The sequence below is a fragment of the Dipodomys merriami genome, unplaced genomic scaffold (genome assembly GCF_024711535.1).
Source record: "Dipodomys merriami isolate MVZ:Mamm:240054 unplaced genomic scaffold, mDipMer1.0.p SCAF_201, whole genome shotgun sequence".
NCBI classification, from domain to species: Eukaryota; Metazoa; Chordata; class Mammalia; order Rodentia; family Heteromyidae; genus Dipodomys; species Dipodomys merriami.
Genome location: NW_027203394.1, coordinates 700,643 through 720,000, shown reverse-complemented (window position 1 = coordinate 720,000; position 19,358 = coordinate 700,643). Strand labels below are relative to the sequence as shown.

The following is a 19,358-nucleotide window of genomic DNA, read 5'->3' as shown; positions in this document are numbered from 1 at the left end:
AAATACTCAAAGCTAGCCGGGCGCCGGTGGCTCACGCCTGTCATCCTAGCTACTCAGGAGGCTGAGATCTGAGGATCACGGTTCAAAGCCAGCCCAGGGCAGGAAAGCCTGTGAGACTCTTTAATGAACCTCTAAAAAAAAAAAAACAAGCTGGAAGTAGAGCTGTGGCTCAGGCGGTAGAGCGCTCGCCTTGAACAGAAGAGCTCAGGGACAGCGCCCAGACTCTGAGTTCAAGTCCCAAGCCCTGTAAAAATAGTTAGAATTACTTAAATCAAAATCAACATGTATTTAACAGCCACCCTTAGATAAATAGCTGTTGCCTAGGGAACGAGGCCTTGGCATGTACACACACACACACACACACACACACACACACACACACACACACACACACACACACACACACACACACACACACACACACACACTTCATAAGTTTTCCTTGACAAACAAGCTAATCTTGATTCATGTGAACAGAAGTCTGTTTCAGATTATTTTCTCCAAAACAAAGCGGATGATCTCTTTCTGGCCTCTTCCACCCTGCCATGTCTCCCCCTCCACACACCCTCCATTTGAGATCTGCTGGAAGCCCAGACGTCTGGGTGGGTGGAACGTTCTAGCCAGAAGACACCGTCTCCTGTGTCTTCCCCGGATGGACTGGCTCCAGGGTCTGATGCCCACCCCCTGCCCCCCCAAGAGAGACGACGTCTCCAGGTTAACGACGGGGAAGGACCCGCGCATTCTCCTTCCACACTCGGCCGTGTGGCAGGTCCCTCCTGCTGTCTTGCTGAGTGCCACCGATCACCCAGACGGGCGTTCCCAGGTCCCCGGCCAGGCAGCCAGCCAGCCACAGCTGCATGTCATCTCAGCAGCTGGCCGGCCCAGCTGGTCTGGTGTCAGGAGAGTTAGACGGCGTCGCCACCAAGGGACTGGAGACCCGAGTGGGGCCAACGCCATGCCCGGGCTCGGTTTGTCATTGGCAGTTGAGCGTGAGGAGCAAGCCAATGGCTGACGCTTCCGGGAGGCCACACAGCCAGAACCCGCCCCCCACACCCGGCGTCCCACGCTACGGGACCCCTGAGCCACGCCAAGTGGACCGTGGGCGGACCGTGGGCACCCCAGGACCTTGGTTTGAGAGTCGGGAGCAGATACCCCCATCCGCCTGCGTGACACCCCGGCCGTCTCTGGAGACTTCCACCTCTTCCCTGGGGTAATGCAAAAACCAAGTTGGTCAGGAGTGATGCTCATTTGTCACCACTCGGCGAGAACTTTCTAGGCCCGCACAGGGCTTTGTTCTGGAAGGTTCGTAGGGGACACACTGGTGAATACACATCCACCCAGATGGGGGTCGTACATCCCCCCAGAAGGAGAGAGAAAGACAAACACGAGCGAGGACGTGGGTGTGGAAAGCGACCAACGGAGCTGATGAAGGAAATAGGACTATCCGTGCGCTTCGCAGGTAGATCAGACCCCGCACGCTCCTGGACAGTCACGCAGCCCCGAGCCCAGCTTTGTAATCCTCCCGGGAGTATTCCATTTGCTTCCACTGTCATCCGCCCTCTTCAGTCCTGAGTTCGAGACTCTGTAAGGGAGGGCCTCCCCCCACCCCATCCAAGCCGAGGCCGCCATCTTCCCCGATGACTCATGCCACACACACGCCTCGCCCTCACGCGTTCCAAACTCAACCATTTGTACACCGAGCGAGCCAGCGACCGGGCGGCCCAAAGCGGAGCGCTCACAGACGCGGCGCCCGTGTCTTGCTGAATATTGACAACGGCGTCTCCTTCCGACGCCCACCCGAGTGCGCGCACCGTCTCCTGTCACGTTCTGGCTGGTCTCTCCTGAATCCGTGGGCCATGAAAGGAACGTTCCTTGGGAACATGGAATTACTTTCCAAGAAAGGGAATAGTATTGATAACAAGTCTTCTTAACTTTGAAATGTACTGTCATGGGAGGGAGAGTGGGAGGGAGGGAAGGAGAGAGGGAGGGAGGGAAGGAAGGAAGGAAGGAGGGAAGGAGGGAAGGAAGGAAGGAAGGAAGAAAGGAAGGAAGGAAGGAAGGAGGGAAGGAGGGAGGGAGGGAGGGAGGGAAGGAAGGAAGGAGGGAGGGAGGGAAGGAAGGAAGGAAGGAAGGAAGGAAGGAAGGAAGGAAGGAAGGAAGGCAAGCATCCTTGTTCTCAAGTTCTCACATTGATGTAGTAGACTGAACGACGGTACCAGAAAGATGGCAGCAACATTTCCCAAGCTGCACCTAGAACTGTGGTCTGGCTGTAGAAGATTCTGGAAGGGCTCAGCCTTGCTTTCCTGCCTTGGCATATCTGACAAGAACTGAGGACTAGATCTCGAGGAACACATCTGTGTACGGTTGCACACTTGAAAATGGCTTTTCTCTTCCTCCTGGCTCTTGGGAGGGAGGAAGACGGTGTGGAGTGAACGGGAAGAGGAGAATCTAGGCTGACTTCCTCTTCTATTCCCGGCGTACCCGGGGAACATCTTTGGACCTGATACTTGTGCATGTTCCCCTCCGCCGTACCTTCGTCTGGGTGAGCTGTCTTTCTAGTGCTCTCCTTGGGGAGTCTGGACAAAAAGGGGTTCCCCGCCGCCCCCCCCAGAAAGGCTGCTGAGCTGAGTCCTCGCTCTGCTGGTGATCTCTCTCTCTCTCTCTCTCTCTGATTTATCCCTTCTCCTTTCTGACCCTCCGCACTTGAATTTCGTTGCTGTCTGCCACACTCCAGCTTATTGGATAATTTCGCGTTGCTGCTCCTGGTCCCTGGCAGAGATGGTAATTACAGCGATTGCCTGGCTGTGCTATTAATGACGGGAATGGTGGTTTTTAGTTTTGATTTAAGGGTTAATTGTGAGGCCCGTGCAGCCATCTTCCCTGCAGATAATTTGGGCTCCGGTAATTAACCTCGTGTCCAGGGTGGCTGAGAGGAACCACTTACCTTCATTTTAATCTCCCGAGTTCAAATCGATCCGCCTGTGGAAAGACCAGGCGGGCTTAGCGAGTGCGGGAACATCTCCGCCTCTCCGCTGTCAACTCAGAATGTTCTAGAAATCCAAGTCCTTCCTCAATGTGTTAGTTCCTAAACTAAGGCTATTGCTGAGGGAGTCAGGAACTTGGATTCAGGCAGGCCAGGAAGCAGAGCTCAGGCAGGCCAGGAAGCAGAGCTCTGCCTGTCCATTCCACGTGGGTGCTGTGGGCATTAAACCACGGCCAATTAAGTGGATCTGGGGGTGCGGCCCTGGGTGCCCAGCCCAGTGCTGTAGGAGGGGGGAGTTTGCTCAGGGCAGAGCCTGCCCATAACCTTGACTCTACTCAAGGTTATGTGTGCTTTGTGAGCACACTTCGAGGGTAAGGTAGGGTGATCCTGGGGCTTGAACTCAGGGCCCGGGCACTGTCCCCAAGAGTTTGGGCTCAAGGCTAGCGCTCTGTCACTTGAGCCCCAGCTCCATTTCCACCTTTTTGCTGGTTTAGAGTCTCGTGGACTTTTCCTGCTCAGGCTGGCTCTGAACTGCAATCTGCAGATCTCACCCTCCTGACTAGCGGGGATGGCAGGTGTGAGCCACCGGTGCCCGGCTGCTTGTTGGTTTCTTGCGGGGAAAAGAATCTGGTTGCTCGTTGGTATAACCACCCAGAGAACAGAGTTAAAACCAGGTAACTCTCTCGGCACAATTTCTCATGTCTTGACTTATTCTTGCAAGGATCCTGTGCATACGTTATGGAATTTAAAATCTTTCCTATCTTAAGATTTTCCCCTTAGGAGGGTCTGCAAACCCACCAATACTTTTGCAGTGAAAAGAAGAAACGTTACTAATAGAGCAATGCGTGAATTTGGCTAGTTCAAGTCAGGGTTTTGTTTTTGCTTTGTTTTGTTGTGTTGGGAAAGCTCGGCCTCTCGATTTCTTCTTTTTCTCTTTCTGTGTGGGGATTGAACTCCAGGCCTTTTTTTCCTACCAGTTTAACCACTTTCTCCTTCCATTTGTTTGTTTGTATTTTTATGCTTTGTTTTTGTTTTTAGATAAGGTCTTCCGCCACCTCCCCCTCCTCTCCTTCCCAAGTGTCTGGGGTTACAGACACCAGTTTTCAACGCTTGTTTTGTTGTCTTTGTAATTGCAAATCAGGGATTATGTATTCCGTGTTTCCAAAACTAATTTGCCTCCTGCAGATCAAAAGGAAGAGGGGGGGGAGAGAGAGAGAGAGAGAGAGAGAGAGAGAGAGAGAGAGAGAGAGCGCACGTGTAGGGAGTGAATCCTATCCGTGTGTACACATGAAATACCTCGGAGAAAGTGCTTTGCACAACTTCACACACTCATTTTAAAAAAGAAAGAAAGAAAGTGGTCACAAATGACTTCCACATGATGGCTTCTCTTTTTAGCCTATGAGAGTAGTTGCTGGGATAATGATACAGTTTTCCCCATCTGCCAACATGGTAAATCACAGTCATTGGTTTTCCAAAATTTGTGTCAATTGTGTAAATCCCTGGAAGAAATATAACTTGCTCAGGGGAAATAAATAAAGGAAGAAGGAAAAGCACTCCTTTCAATGGCAGGAGAATCTAGGTGGGGTCTGAACCCCACCATGGTTTATCCAGACACCGGCTGTGTCCATGTGGATGGCCGCTTTCCAGCGGGACCCCAAATCTCTGGTCCCACGCGTGACCCTGGATTCGTCTGAGCCATTGCATGAGCCGCGAAGTGGCAGAGACATTTACACAAACCCCTGGTCCCCCGGAACTTCCTTTCCCTGGCCTTGCGTGGAGCAGAGTTTTCAGGATGTTTGGGGGAATCATAATGAATTCTGAAGGTCGAATTTCAGCGAAAAATAAACCCACGCTTCCCAGCGGCGTAGCCAGCGTCGCTTCCAACCGCGTGAACCGGCCTCTCAGAGCCCCACCCCGAGCTGAACCCTGACTCTGGAAATCTCCTAGGCTCTTTGGCTCCCAGTCAATCAAGCCAACTTCATGAGTCACTTTTTTTTTTTCTTTTTAACGTGTGAAGAACATGCACACCGCCAACCAAGATGACATTAAATTCGGAGAAACTTGGCAGTCCTTCCCAAACTCAATCATAGGTTCAAATGTGTGGGCTGGCAATTTTCACCTAGCTCATTAGGACAGAAAGCAGATCTCTCTCTCTCTCTCTCTCTCTCTCTCTCTCTCTCTCTCTCTCTCTCTCTCTCTCTCTCTCTCCCTCCCTCCCTCCCTCTCTCCCTCTCTTCCCTCCCCCCCTCTCATAAATGAAATCAATTTCCTGAGGCATATAGGAGAAATTATGGAAATTCAAGAAATAATGCATCTATTTCTATTCAGGGTATGTGTAAAAGACTACTGATGTGTGTGTGTGTGTGTGTGTGTGTGTGTGTGTGTGTGTGTGTGTGTGATGTGTTGTGACAGAACAGAGCCTCAAAGATACTGAGTCTCCTTCTGAGCGATCCAAAGCCATTAGGCAATTATAAACTCTCCTTTTGATTTCTGGGGGACAAGGGCCGTAGGCAGGGAAGGAATCACGAGAGAACTTGAAGGCCGAGGATGTTTAGGGGCTCCATCGAAGCAGAGACCGCCCGTGATCGGAGGCCATTCGTACTTGGGGCTGTTATTTCAGAGCGAAGGGAAGGAAAGCCCCGCCACTGTTTACTTCCCGGTGAGCTGTGTTTGAAGCTGACTTCCGCTCCAGGAACACAGCCCTGCCCAGTGGAGACCTGAGAGAGCCGGAGGGAGGGCGCCGGGGCCGGGAAGTCATCCTGGTAGTGGGGAGATTTTGTCTTTTCTTCTCGGAGCACAGAGGAGACGTGATCAGAGGGAACCCCTCCATCGGGGCCCCACGATTGCTTATTTTACTTCAAACACCACCGCCCCCCCCCCCCCCGGTCTGTGGAAAACTCCAGTTATTAAATATCTCTACTTCGGCCCCGCAGATATCCTGCGAAGGTGCTAGGAAAAGGGGGACTGGGTGGGTCATTCGGGCTTTTCTGCTTGACGCCAATGACATTGCAAATGGCCAGGAAATTCAGAACAATCAGGTAGGCCCCTCGACCAGATGCCAATGTCCCAATCTGAGGCCTTTGAGGACGCTTCCTTACCCCATCTTCTCCTCTGCCTCATCCTCAGAAAAACAGCCACCTAGCACACACCGTGTTTACGCTCCCTTCGCATACTTGGAAAGATGAGGTGACAGAATCAAACACAAACCACCACCACAGAACTCCACGCGTGGCTTGAGACAAACGTTTGGAAATCCCCTCGGCCCAGAGTAGAGTAGGCCAGGGAAACCTCATGTCTGGGCCTGGTTCTTCCTGAACCTTCCGAGCCCCCAGCGGCCTCTCCGGTGCAGCTGGCACCACCCGCCCGTGGAGGCCCGTGGCTGAACTGCGTGACCCTCACAGAACTCGAAGTCCTCCGCAAATCTGTTCCCACGCCCGGCTTCTCCTTGTGACAAAGGCAGGAGCCAGCAGCCTGGCCCAGCCATCCCACACCCAAGTCCCGGGGTGTGGGAGTCGGGGACCCCTTCCAGTGCGCACCAGCATCTCCGCTGAGCCCCGCAGAACTCTGGGAGCCGGCGCGATGGAAATCAAGCCGTGGAAATAATGGACCCCAGGCACCCAGCCAAGGAGCAATGAATGAATTTTGGCCTCCATTCAGGACTCAGAGTCATGTAGGCAGAGAGCCGCACACAAGAGCCCAGAGTTCTCAACTGTTGCTCGGCTTGGTGACTTTTGGGCAGCGGCTACTTTTGGCAAGTGACCTGGCTTTTCAGGGCTTTGGGGTTTTTTTTTTTTCTCTGACGATGAAATAAAAGGGGTGTTTGTTTCAGGAGCCAGAGCAGTTGTTCAAGTTCAGAAATACTATGTGTGTGTGTGTGTGTGTGTGTGTGTGTGTGTGTGTATGTGTGTGTATGCATATATTTACACACATTATATAATGTTTACATTATATATTATCTAATATATAGTATATATAATATATAGTACATATACAATACATAGTATATGCTAATAATATACAATATGTATTATATATTATATGTACACAAGTGTGCATATGTATGTGTATATATATGTATGTGTGCATATGTACATATGTAGTGATTATATATGTATATATCGTGGTTACCATAATGTCACCTAAGGCCTAAGACCATGACAATGTGACACAGCCCTAATACAACATGAGATGCGTTTGAAACATCTAAGCAAAGTGCACGGAGGTATTGGCTTGGAGTGGGATGTCTGGAAGTGGAGGAGGGGAGAGAGATGGGGGTGGGAGAGGAGGAAGAGGTATCCTGATAAAGGATCACCTGAAAGACAAGGCTTCCTTTCTCCCTCAAAAGATCATGGGCACACCCTACCCTGTATCCCCCCGTCTGCCCCCAATTTTTACTTCTGAATCTACAATTGTGTTTGTGCCCTTGGGAGAGACGGTGGTTTCGGATCTGAAATGGGACCCCTGCTCTCTACCGTCAGTATTGATCATCCCCCAGAGAATCATCATCATTCTCCAATACGTATTGGGAGTTCGGTCTGGGGCATCTCTGAAATGAGTGCTTTTATGCCTCTGCTAATGGCTGGGGGGAGGAGGAGGGAGGAGGAGGAGGAGGAGGAAAGAATCCTATGCTGTATTGAAAGGCAGGGACTATTTTTCTCTTTTCCACGAGCCTAGTATCCTAACGTGGCCAACACTGAACACACAGCCGGCGTGGTCTCCAGAGACCGCATGCAGTGTTGGACCAGGCTTATGCTGGGCCTGGGTCGGCTCCTAACTCCTGTGAGGAATCCTCCTCTTTGGCCTCCACACCGCATCCTGCAGACGCAGTCAGGACTTGTTCTGACCCGGCCACTGAAAGCCACATGCTATTTATACACTCATTAATTCTTTAACTTTTCCTCTGGTGCATAAATAACCAGCAGGTTTGATCTCGGCGGAACGAGTCTGGGCTCTCCGCGCGCGCTGGAGCCCCGCTTTCCAATCTGCTTCCCCATCTCGCCCTTGCTCTTACTTAAAAGGTGTGCGGGCTGTTTCTCTCGCCTGCCCAGGGGGGCTGGAAATAAATAGACTTTGACTACCAAAGCCAGGAAGGACCGCCCCCCCCCTCGCCCCGTCCAGTCTGTCCACGGAATGATGGACGCATCCTACGTTCACTTACTACCTTAGATGTGGTTTCCTCGGGGACCCGCCCCCCAGTCTTTCTGCTCCGTCCTTCACCAGGACATCGACCTGGACAGCACACAGATCTAGGTTCCGAACGCCTGGGCGGGTCACTTCACCTTGGTCCTCGGTTTCCCCCAGGTGGACGGCAGTGGGGATGCTAAGGCCTTGCTGGGGTTGTGGTGAGCGGTTTACACAGGAGGATACTGTGCAAAGGTCCTGTGCCTGGGCCGGGCAGTCCACCGGCTGCCACTCCCCGCCCATCCCTTCCCTGTGCCCCATCACGTTTATTTTCCTTTGTACTTGTGTGAGGGCCGACGTGTACATTTTAAAAATAGCCCAACAAGGCTGAGTGTGGTTTCTGAGTTAGATTCTCCTCCCTGTTCTGGAGCCAAACTTCAGAAGACTTGGTGACCTGCAGGGGCGGAGGGAAGAAAACTTCCGCCCTAGAACAGTGTGTCACCGGGAGCTTATCTAGGGCCTGCCTAGAACAGTCTTTCGAAAGCCCAAGAAAAGCCAGCTCACAGCGTGTCAACTGTGACATCAACACACCCTTCTGAGAACTAAGCGCCTTTGGTTTCTGAGACACAAGAAATAAGGAAACTGAGATCTGGCACATCTTGAGACAGGTGTAGCTCCAGGGAACACAGGCTTCCCAGGCCCCTGTGTCCAGTGGCGTTAGAAAGGGCTGGTTTTCGTGCACTCCTTTCCAAACTAAAGACAGTCGTGCTGGCAGGAGAAGATGAGGAGGCCAGGGACCTGGAGTCATCCAAAATGGACTCTGTTAACACCCAGCACGGCTCTGCACCTGCTCCAGTGCTCACTTGTGGGTTAGAACATCCTCCTGGACCTATTGTTGAGTCACAGGTCCGTGCCCATTCATTTCCAGTGTTTGCCCTGCACACCGCCCTGTTGATGGACTGCCCTCCACTTCCCTAACCACATGCCTGGGAGGGACAGGAAAGCGTGCAGAGGAAAGGAAGCCCGCTCCCCGGTGCTATGTGCAAAGGACAGGCGCTCAGATGCACAGAGCTTTAGGCCTGGTTAATGTCACCTTGGTTATGACTGGGGCCTGAGAGAGTTTACCTGCCACCTTTGAGGACCGGAGCAAAGGAAGACTCCAGGACCCCACCTTGCCTGAGTTTGGGGGCTCCTTACTCTTCCTGCCCCAGCCCAGCCCTCCTCCTGGAGTTACTGGCCTTGGTGACATTGGAGTAGCCAGGGGCACCCCTGTGCTCTGAGTGGACCTTTATAATCTGTCTTTTTCTCTCCTCTTTCTCCCACTCCCTCTCTTTTTCCCTCCCTCTCTCCTCTCTTTGTCTCTCTCTGTCCCCCTCCCTCTTCTTCCCCCCCCTCACACATATACACACACATACACATACACGCTCACTCACTGAACCTCAGAGCTCAGGAGTTTTCTAGAACCCTTGCATTGCACGTTTTTCTGAGTTACAATGAAGGACTGGAAGCCAAGGCTGGTGTGATCCCTGGTTATCTTAGACACTCATGATGTCAGAAGGACATGTGCCAAAGTTGCAAGAGAATTTCTGAGCCACGGTAATACACAACCCCCCCCCCTCCGGCCCAGAGGATGGCACCCTGACCATCATTCCCTTTCTGCCTCAAGCCCACACTGAGGATTTGTAGATTTGCCATTCTCCCATTGTCCACTAGAACAGATCCATTGAAATCAAATCAAATGGATTCCATTTGAAGCATCCATTGGATGCCAGGATTCTAGGAGGTGTCGCAGAGTGTGCCAGACAAGGCATGCGTTGAATGGACCTCAGAGCACTTATATGGCGGCTGCCATAGCTGGACATGCAGGTGGTGTTAGGCAACCTAGGGCTTGAACTCAGGGCCCAGGCACTGACCCTGAGCTTTCTGCTCAAGGCTAGTGCTCTACCGCTTGAGCCACAACTCCAGTTCTGGCTTTTTGTGGGTTCACTGGAGATAAGAGCCTCACAGACTCTCCTGCCCAGGCTGGCTTTGAACCTTGATCCTCAGATCTCAGCCTCCTGAGTGGCTAGGATGACAGGCGTGAGCCACCAGCCCCTGGCTCCTTCACCTAATTTCCTACATAGCTGACGTAGCCTCTCCCATTTAGTCTGTCTCAGCGAGTCACAAACAAGTTACTGGACAGATGTTTGCCGACACCTATAAATACGCTCTACATGGCTAGCACCTCGGAAAGTTTTCAGAATGACGTGAACCAACTCCTTACACTCGGTATTTTTAAACTCTGTTCCCTCCGTCTGTGTGGAAGTGACCTCGGCGGTGGCGGGAGATTTGGATAGTCACTACCACAAGAAAATAGGTCGTCTACAGGTTCATAAAGATGCCACGCAGTGGGGGGGAGGGAGGGAGGACGGAAGGAAACGGCACCGTGGTCCATTCGTGTGGACCAGCCAAGAAGAACTCGTCTGTGCCAGGGGGCTGTGCCCACATGCATACTTGTTCACTATCTGATGATGTGATAGGAGAAACGCACACAACGCAGCCCTCCGGTAAACCTGGAGATGGTTAAGGGACACCTCCCAGTGGAGGGATGATCACCAGAAGCCATGGAATTGCAGCGCAGATGTGCCTCTGGCTGTGTGGTTCTCCCTGCCGGATGGACGCGTGGAGGAGGCGGTGTTCGGACCCCAGCCACCTTGGGATGGAAAGGATTCAAATGGGAAGCCGGGTGGGAAAGTACAAAGGCCCCTACCCTGCCTGCTTGCAGGGTACTTGTATGGTCGTGAAGAACGGACGCTCGTTCACCACGTCCGGACAAATTAACCTTTAGAAGCCTACGTTTATATTCCAGGGTTTCTAAAGGCAAAAGAATCGGCCCCTAAAGGTGTTCTTAACGCTTCCGTGGTGCATGGCAGTGTCATCCGGGTAAGAGGCTCAGGTGCTAGGTTGTCATTCTGCACTTGAGCCTTTGTTCAGTGTGCTGTGTGTCTTCGTCAGCACACACAGCACTGGCTGCTGGCTTGTGTCTGTTGGGTTTGTTGCTTATTGATTTCTTCCTCCTGAATATTTGCAGCCCTGAGCTTGGTATTCAGGCTCTCCAGATCTTGTAAGACTACGGGAAGGAGAGAGGGAGGGAGGAAGGAAGGAAAGATTTGACTAGGTTCGAACCTACCTATAAATACATGTGATGTCTTGGGAGTGAATTGCTCCCGCACACACGGAGTCACCTAAAGTTTTAATTTCCCTCTGCGCAGCAGAGATGCAGAGATAGGAAATTGTTTGAGCTTGTCTCTCAACGCCTCTCCCGCTTTTGATTTTTTTTGTTCTTTTAATTTTTGGTCCAGATAAAGCCAATTAATTAACGTGTACTTTTCAGTTGAAGACATTAAGACCCAGCTGCATCTGTGAAATTATAAGTTAAGAGCTCAGTACTCGGGACTTGTTGATGATTTTTTTTTCCCTCCACTCTTGGCAGGAAGAAAAGAGACACACAGGTAGCTAATATTGACGGGAGTTCCAGAAAGCATTAAGTGAGTGGTTTTGTTTGCCAAATTAACTTTCAAAGGTATCTAGGTTATGAAGTTTGACATTTCTTCACACAAATCTTAATGATTGATGGACTACTGTAAAATAGCTAGGTTAGAAAAAAATAGATAATCTTTGGCAGCCTGTTTCAAAGCCTACTATTCTGGCAAGATGAAAAGATTCCTCATTTTACATTAATTTCCCTGATTAATCAACACTTATTTCAAATATGCCTGAGAACTGGGTGATAGTTAGCCCAGTGCAGCAGCATTGTTCACTGTTTCAAAGCAGGTCCACATGGGATTCTCATTTCTAACTTGTAGCAGAATTAATGTACACACAAAGAACACCTGTGAGAAATACAGTGTAGACTTTTTTTTTGTTCTTTGCTGTTACCTTTGTAAAGCATTGGTGGGAACTAAAATATAAAGAGATACTATATCTTAAAAAAAAAATAACTGCTGCAGGGTGAGGCTTGAGGTATTTACAGAAAGGAGCTACTTACTTCTTTTTGTGTTGTGTGTCTGCCTTATTTATGACTTCTCGTATTCATTATTTATTTGCTATTCATTATTTGGTCAGCTCGAACTCAGAGCCTCACAATGGCTCTTCCATTTGAGCTGTACCCGCAGCCCTTTTGTGCTTTTTCAAAGAAGGTTTGGCATGTTGCTCCTACTAACAAGAACTTTAGTCCTCCAGATCTTAAGTAGCTGGGATCACAGGTGTAATCCACCATGCTCTGAAGAGTTACTTCTTTTTTATTACTATTAAATATTTTTTGTTTTGTGTGGTACCAAGGAATCGAACCCAGGGCCTCATGCATGCTAGGCAAGCACTCTACCACTAAGCCACCTTCCCAGACTGCTGACTTAGTGATTCCAGTTCTGTCTAAGGTCATTGGAGAATCATGCAAACTAAGGACGAAAAAAATCTCAGCTGAGTGGTTTAACGGGGTAGATGACTCTGTGTGTGTGTGTGTGTGTGTGTGTGTGTGTGTGTGTGTGTGTGTGTGTGTGTGTGTGTGTGTGTCACGTGTCGGGAGGGAGGGGTTTGATGTTTGGGAAATACTACATTTAAGCCACGTCAGCCGCGAGCCTAGCTTATTGTCGGGAATCTAAATTTTTCACTGTTGGCGACGGCTTCAAGTTTCTGCAGGATCCCGGGGCTGGGCGAAGCAAACTTGTTTTGGGGGTGGTGGTATGGGTTTTGGATTTCCCCAAGCCCACCACGAAATGCGACGAGCCTGCCCCTTCATGGTCCGGGTGTTTCGGGATGTCCAGTTTCCTAGTTGTGAAATGGTTGTGATGTTAACAGCTACCCCGGCCCCTCCTGGCTCCGCGTCCTGGGCCTGGACCTTTGGCAAAGGGTTCCGACGCAGAAGAAAGAGGGGTGCATGGGTCTGGGGTTTCATGGCCCACGGACACGGGCAGGGGGGTGCGTGGATCACAGGATACCGTGGGGAGGACACACCGTGGGAGAGGGACGGGTGGAGGAAATGAACCTTCCCCCCCCCTTGGCTCTTCGGCAGGGTGAAGTCGAGCAGGAAGTCTCCCCGCGGAACTACTATGAGGCCAGAAGCCTTGCTGCTATGTCTCACACTGCTGCAGTCCGCTGGGGCCGCCTTCCCAGAAGATTCTGAGCCAATCAGTATTGCGCATGGCAACTGTGAGTACCTCCCCGGCCCCCTCCCTGTCTCCCCTCGGGCCTAGCGTGAGGCAGGGAAAGGAGAGGCGGGCCTTGGCACCTGTGTACGCAGCAGAGGCCCATGTTCAAGCGCGGTCAAACCCGTGGGGCCTGAGAAGCCGGGCGCCATGGCTCACGCCTGTCATCCCAACTACTCTGTGTGGAGGCTGAGATCTGAGGATGGCCCTTCGAAGCTAGCCTGGGCAGGAAAGTCCATGAGGCTCCCATTAACTACCAGTTTTTTTTTTTTTAAAGCCAGAAGTGGAGCTGTGGTAGAGCACCAGCCGTGAGCAAAAAAAAAAAAAAAAAAAAAAGTTCAGGTGCAGTGTCCAGGCCCTGAGTTCAAGTCCCAGGACTGGCAGTACAAAAACTAAAAAGAAGAATGTAGGCTACTTCCTTGAGTCCGGGAAAGCCGGGTGATGGGCGAGCATCACCTGAGTATCTCGGTCAGGCACCGTGTGTTCTGTACTTGATCAACCTGTAGGCATTGTTACAAGGAAAACAAGGACTTCTCCAGAGCTCTAGAGGGACTTTGTGTGTTTTGGTGGGGCTGGGGCTTGAGCTCAGAGGCCTGGGCTCTTCTAATTGAGCCACAGCTCCACCTCTGGCTTTATGCAATAAGAATGTGTCTGCTTTATCTGACCCGGGGCTGGCCTTGAACTGTGATCCTCACATCTCAGCCTCCTGAGTCACCAGGATGACAGGTGTGAGCTGCTGGCGGTGCCCAGCTTAAAAATGGACTATTTGAAGACTTTATGTCTGGAGCGACTCCGTGGAACCATTCAGACCTTCCTTTTGTATCAGTGTCGTTGCCAAAGCTAGAGGCTGGGTCACTGGAAACGGGGTTGTCTCTTTCAAAGAGAAAATCCTCCCCTGGGGCCAGAGGGACGGGCTGATGTCCTCTTTCTCTGTCCCCGGACCGACACCCATGTGCTTTCTCCCAGGAAAAGCGAGAGAGCACTTTTTTCCCTAAGTATCTCTTTCTCCAGTAATTATTGCAACCCCAATCCCAAGCAAGCCTTCCAGTGCTTTCCGAAACACGGTTCACATTCGTGTGGCGGGACTCCAGAGCCGAGAAACGAGGATCGTTCTACATGAGGGCTGGCAGCAAGGCTGGCCCAGAACCAGAGGCCATGACCCTGCCCCCTCCAGTGTGTGCTGAAGCGCACACTTCAGTGCTCACTGGCGTTGTGGGAACAGAGAGAGAGAGACGTGTGAAGAGAGACCCGGCCGTCCCCTTGCAGAACCTGTCGGGGGCCAGGCGGCAGTGGCCCACGTGTAGAACCCCCGCTGCGCCACAGGTGAAGGTCTGAAGATCACAGTTCGAAGGCAGCCTTGGCAGAAAAGCTAAAAAGAATCCCGGAGACTTTTTCATCTCCAGTTCACCGGCCGAAGAAAGAAAAACAAGAAAAGCTGGAAGCGGCGGCTCATGTGGGATGGTTCAGGCGGTCAAGCGCCCTTGAATGGGAGAAGTTAACCAGGAGTCTGAGGCCCCAAGTTCAAGCCCCCCCCGAAAAAAAGAACAGCGTTAGGGGGAATTCCAGAGCCGCGGAAGGGACGTACAAAGTAAACTTTGCAAACTTGCTGCTGACGAAACACAGCCAGGTTGTCTAAGGACACGGTAGGCAGGCTGCTAAAACTCTTGGAGTGGGGGGGGAAAGGGGTCCTGATCTGCACCCCGCCCCCCTCCCTCCCCGGTGTGGCTCCTCTCCCCTTTCTCCGTTGGAGGGAGGCCAGCGTCTGGAGACTGTAGGTTCGGAGGCTGAGCGATGAGGAGATACAGGTATTCGTGGAGATCAGCTCCTATTACAAACTGCCCACTTGCAACCAGAGGAGAAAAGTGAAAACGCAGAGAGAACATTCCAGATTCCCCAACTGGCTACACTCAGTTTGACCCTGCCCACCCCCTCCCCAGTTCCCCACCTCCCCCCTTCCCACCTCCTCGTTTTCTGTGAGATCAACTGAATCCCCAGTGAACCTTCCCCAGTTCCCCCTATGCCAAGAAAGCTCAGAGACCTTCAATGGTGGATTATTCCTCCCGGACGCCTGTGGAGACGGTATTTTTCTTCTGGCTCCTGGACGGAGCCTCTCGCCTCCAGACCGCATGGCCTTTGTGCTGATTGATGGAAGGGAGACTTTGAAAATACTTTGGTTCCCGAGACAAGATCTTTGGCTGCCTGCCCCGTGCGGGCCCAGCACTTCACAGGAGATGAAAAGAAAACCCGTGGAAGAAAGGAAGGGCTTCATGCAAAAGTGTTTCACTCGCAGGCCTACACCCCACAGCCCCCCTCCGGCCCCCCCCAAGAAATCGTGACACTCCGAAAGCAAAGCCCTGGCTTATTATGGCCTAGGAAATGAAGTGTAACGGGAGCGTCTTTTAAAGAGCACTTTGGTGTCCCCGGTATGGGTTTTTTTTTTAAATCACAGCGGCCTGATTTGGGGCTGGGAAATGGGGACCCAGTTTGAATGGAACATGGTTTCCCGGCCCGCCCGCCCCCCTCCCCTCCCCGCCTGGAGCCTTGTCCACCCAATCTGCTTCTCTCCCTCCTTCCCATCTCATCTTGATTGATATGGATTTATTTTCCTGCCCAGATACAAAACAGTATCCGGTGTTTGTGGGTCATAAGCCAGGACGGAACGCCACACAGAGGCACAGGCTGGACATCCAGATGATTGTAATTATGAACAGAACCCTCTATATCGCTGCCAGGTGAGATGACACCTCCCCTCCCTCTCCCCCCTCCCCCCCCCCGCAACGCGCCCTCAGTTTACCCACCAGCCACCTTCTCTAAGAACCACACACTAGCCCTCATGGCGTGATGGTAGCTCAAGGCTTCCTGGAAGTGTCAGTCCGTCCGTCCTTCCTTCCTTCCACAATTGGTGGCTGGGTCTGTTTAACTTCGGCATGGATTTTTCTTGCGCAGTAATTTGCTCAATAATTCGTGTGTCGTGACTTTGAAAGAACGGCGGAACCCTTTTGTGTTTCGGAGGGGCTGCAAACAGAGGCTCAGGGACAGGGTACCAACGCCACTGACGCTGGAGAACCAGGGCTTTGGACCTTGGTGCTAATTCTGCCCCTGACTGGGCCAAGTCAGCCTCTGGCTCTGAGGAGAAGAGAAGGAAGAAGGGAAGGAGGGAGGGAAGGAGGGAAGACATTTCTTGTTTGAAAACTCTTGCCATTCTTTCGGGGCCTAGCACAGACAGGCTGGGTTTCCCTCAGAAACAAATCCTGCAGGACTTTGTGGCTTGCCATATCGAGGGTCTTCGGTTCTCATTTCACCTTTAATAATGTTAACCTTGGGGGCTGGGTGCGTGGCTCAGCGGTAGAGCGCTTGCCTAGCACGCATGAGGCCCTGGGTTCGATTCCTCCGTACCACATCAGCAAAAAACAAGTAATAATAAAATGATGTTTCAATAATGTTATGTTGCTTTACGAAGTCCAGGGCCTAGGCCGCAAGTGAACATGATCGTGGAAGTTCCATCATCCCTGAGACCCCAGGCAGGCCTGCGGGATTCAGCGTTGCTGGGTGGAGGGGTGGGATGGGGGAGTTCTTGGGGGTAAGTCCCAAGGAAGTGAGTTCAAGGCAAGCGTGGTGTGAATCCAGGGGTGAAATGACCCTGGCACCCCCCTAAGTGCTGTTTCTACTTGGGGGGGTGGGTGGAGGTGGGGTGGGAGCTTCTAGATCTTGAAAAGATGGGCACAGTCTCAAGGAGATTTCATTCAGGGAATTGCCCCTCAGAAGCTTCCGGTTCTTACACACCGCGCTAGGGTCGGCCCAGCGAATGCCAAGAACCATCTGGAAGCCCTGAGCCGCCGCCGAGTACGGTGCGGGGGGGGGGGGGGGCAAAGACCCCTCTTTCCAGTTCTTTAAAACATTTTTATCCACGTTGTCCGTTCTGTTCTGTTGACTCTCCCACCTCCTAATTAAAATACACAGATCATGCCAAAAGCGGGGGTCCCCCTGAGCCCTCCCCACCCCCACCCCACCCCACCCCACCCGGGCTTGCCAGCTCGGATCCATCCGTTCTTCATTTACAATTCATCCGTTCAGCTCCCGTTTTCAGAGGGGGCGGGGGAGGGCGAGGGAGGGCGAAAGCAAAGTCACAAAGCAATTCTAGTCCAGTAACATGCCCGACCGCCGCACCCCCATCAAGCCGAACAAGCAATAAACGGACGCAATAAACGGCCTTGGAATTAAAGGGCAGGATGGTTCTGGCGCCTTCTGAAGCCTGAAGAGGTGTCCCAGCTCAGCAGCCGACAAAACAGCCCCTGCTTTCCGCCCGCGCCACCCTCTGTCTCTCCCTCCCTCCCTCCGTCTGTCTGTCTGTCTCTCTCTCAGACACACACACACACACATCTACAGAATTCAGTGGCAGACATTTTTCATGGGAGAAGCTTGCTTTAAAAAAAAAACAAACTCTGTTGGTGATTTTTTCCCCCAACACAAACTGATTTCCCAAGAACTGAAATATACATATATATAATATTTACATATTCTCTCTATATATATCTTCTCTATAAATCCTGCAAATAATCCCTTCCTTTCTTTTCTTCTTCTTCTCCTCCTCCCCCTGCCCCCGCCCCCACCCCTGCTTGGGCTCAAAGTCTATGTGAGAGCCACCAGGTTCTGCTTTAAAGCCGTGGATCATTTTCCAACCCCAGGACTTCCTGCATTTTAGCAAAAGTCAATGTTATTTCAAGGGAAAATGAGCTGTTTGGCTCTCACTGGTCCGGCCCCTCTCTTCCATACAGTGTGGCTCCTTTCTTCTGAATTCCAGACAAAAAAGCCCTTGTTCTCTGCGGCGGGGGAAGGGGACCACACCTGGGCCACCGGTCTGTCTCTCCCCCCCACCCCCCACCCCCCAACCCCCCACCCCCGCCACGGGAGATCTGCCACAAGCCAGGACAGACAACCAGATCCCCCCCCCCCCACGCAGCTCACGGCAACTCGAGCCCCAGCACATTTCAGACTGACCAAAGGAAAGGGAAGCCATGTGTACCTTCCTGGACTTGTACCTTTGTCCAGCGAGTCACCAGGGCTCGGGGTGAACACGTGGTGTGGACAGAGCTGGAGGTGGAGGGGAACTGGTCCCCCATGTCCCTGGGTGGCAGGCCGAATCCAGCCAAGTGCTCACAATTGCTAGACCAGTGTGACCTTCACGGTGCTCCTCCCCCCATCCCCAAGCGCTCACTACCAGATAGGATGTGGGGGGGGGATGGGCAGCCACGTGAAGTGTTTATGAAAGGTGACGACCCCGTAGATCTAGAGCTCACCACACGCAGGAGGTGTGAACGCAACCCAGAAACATCACTCCTGTGCTCAGTTACTCTTTTTTCTTTTCTAACATGTGCATGACTTATTATTGATTTTTTTCTAGGAAGGAAGGAAGGAAGGAAGGAAGGAAGGAAGGGAATCTGGTTTTATCTGCCCCAAGTCATAACTCATTCTGCAGGGGGGGAAATAAAAAACAAAACAATGAACTGTTGTGTTTGACCTCATGTTTATTTTTCTTTGCTTCTAGGGACCATATTTATACTGTTGACATAGATACACCCCACACAGAAGAAATTTACTGTAGCAAAGTAAGTTGTCCTTTTAAAAATACATTAAAAAGAAACAAAATCCCTATCTTTCCTGAATAAAGGGCTTTGGAGTTTGTCCCTTGATAAAGAGGATGAATGAGTTTAATGCAGAGTCGGGCAGCCGGGAAATGCCCGCACTCCTTTAGTCCAGGCCCAAAGCAGAAGGAGGCAAGGGCCAGACACAAGCTCAGGGTCAGGTCCTTCTGATTTCACTCACAGCTGGACAGACGGACATTAGGCAGCTCTGGGCCAGGCCTGAAATCCTTCCAAGGAACCATGGCCCTGCTTCTCCAGGAAAACATCTACCTGCAGAAGTCAAATCGTCCCACAGATGCCGTCCACAAAACTGCTGCAGCCTTAACATTCCCATGGTCCAGGCAGTTGACCATTAGCCACTTCAGACAGACACAAAATGTCCCCCTACTCTCTACGCTCACAGCCCCTCAGGGCGTGTGTCAGTAGAAC

The 19,358-nt window shown here is 51.7% G+C and overlaps 1 protein-coding gene across 3 annotated transcripts in view; it reads left to right on the top strand.

The window, feature by feature from the left end:
- The window catches only part of Sema6a (semaphorin 6A), a 99,351-nt gene that overhangs the window by 40,688 nt on the left and 39,305 nt on the right, over positions 1-19,358 (top strand). For all 3 annotated transcript variants that reach the window (XM_070031526.1, XM_070031527.1, XM_070031525.1), the window contains 3 exons: positions 13,155-13,291; positions 15,902-16,019; positions 18,833-18,893. In XM_070031526.1, coding sequence (XP_069887627.1) covers positions 13,192-13,291; positions 15,902-16,019; positions 18,833-18,893 — 279 coding nt within the window. In that variant the 5' untranslated portion in view covers positions 13,155-13,191. Of the gene's footprint in view, positions 1-13,154; positions 13,292-15,901; positions 16,020-18,832; positions 18,894-19,358 lie in introns of those variants that run through there.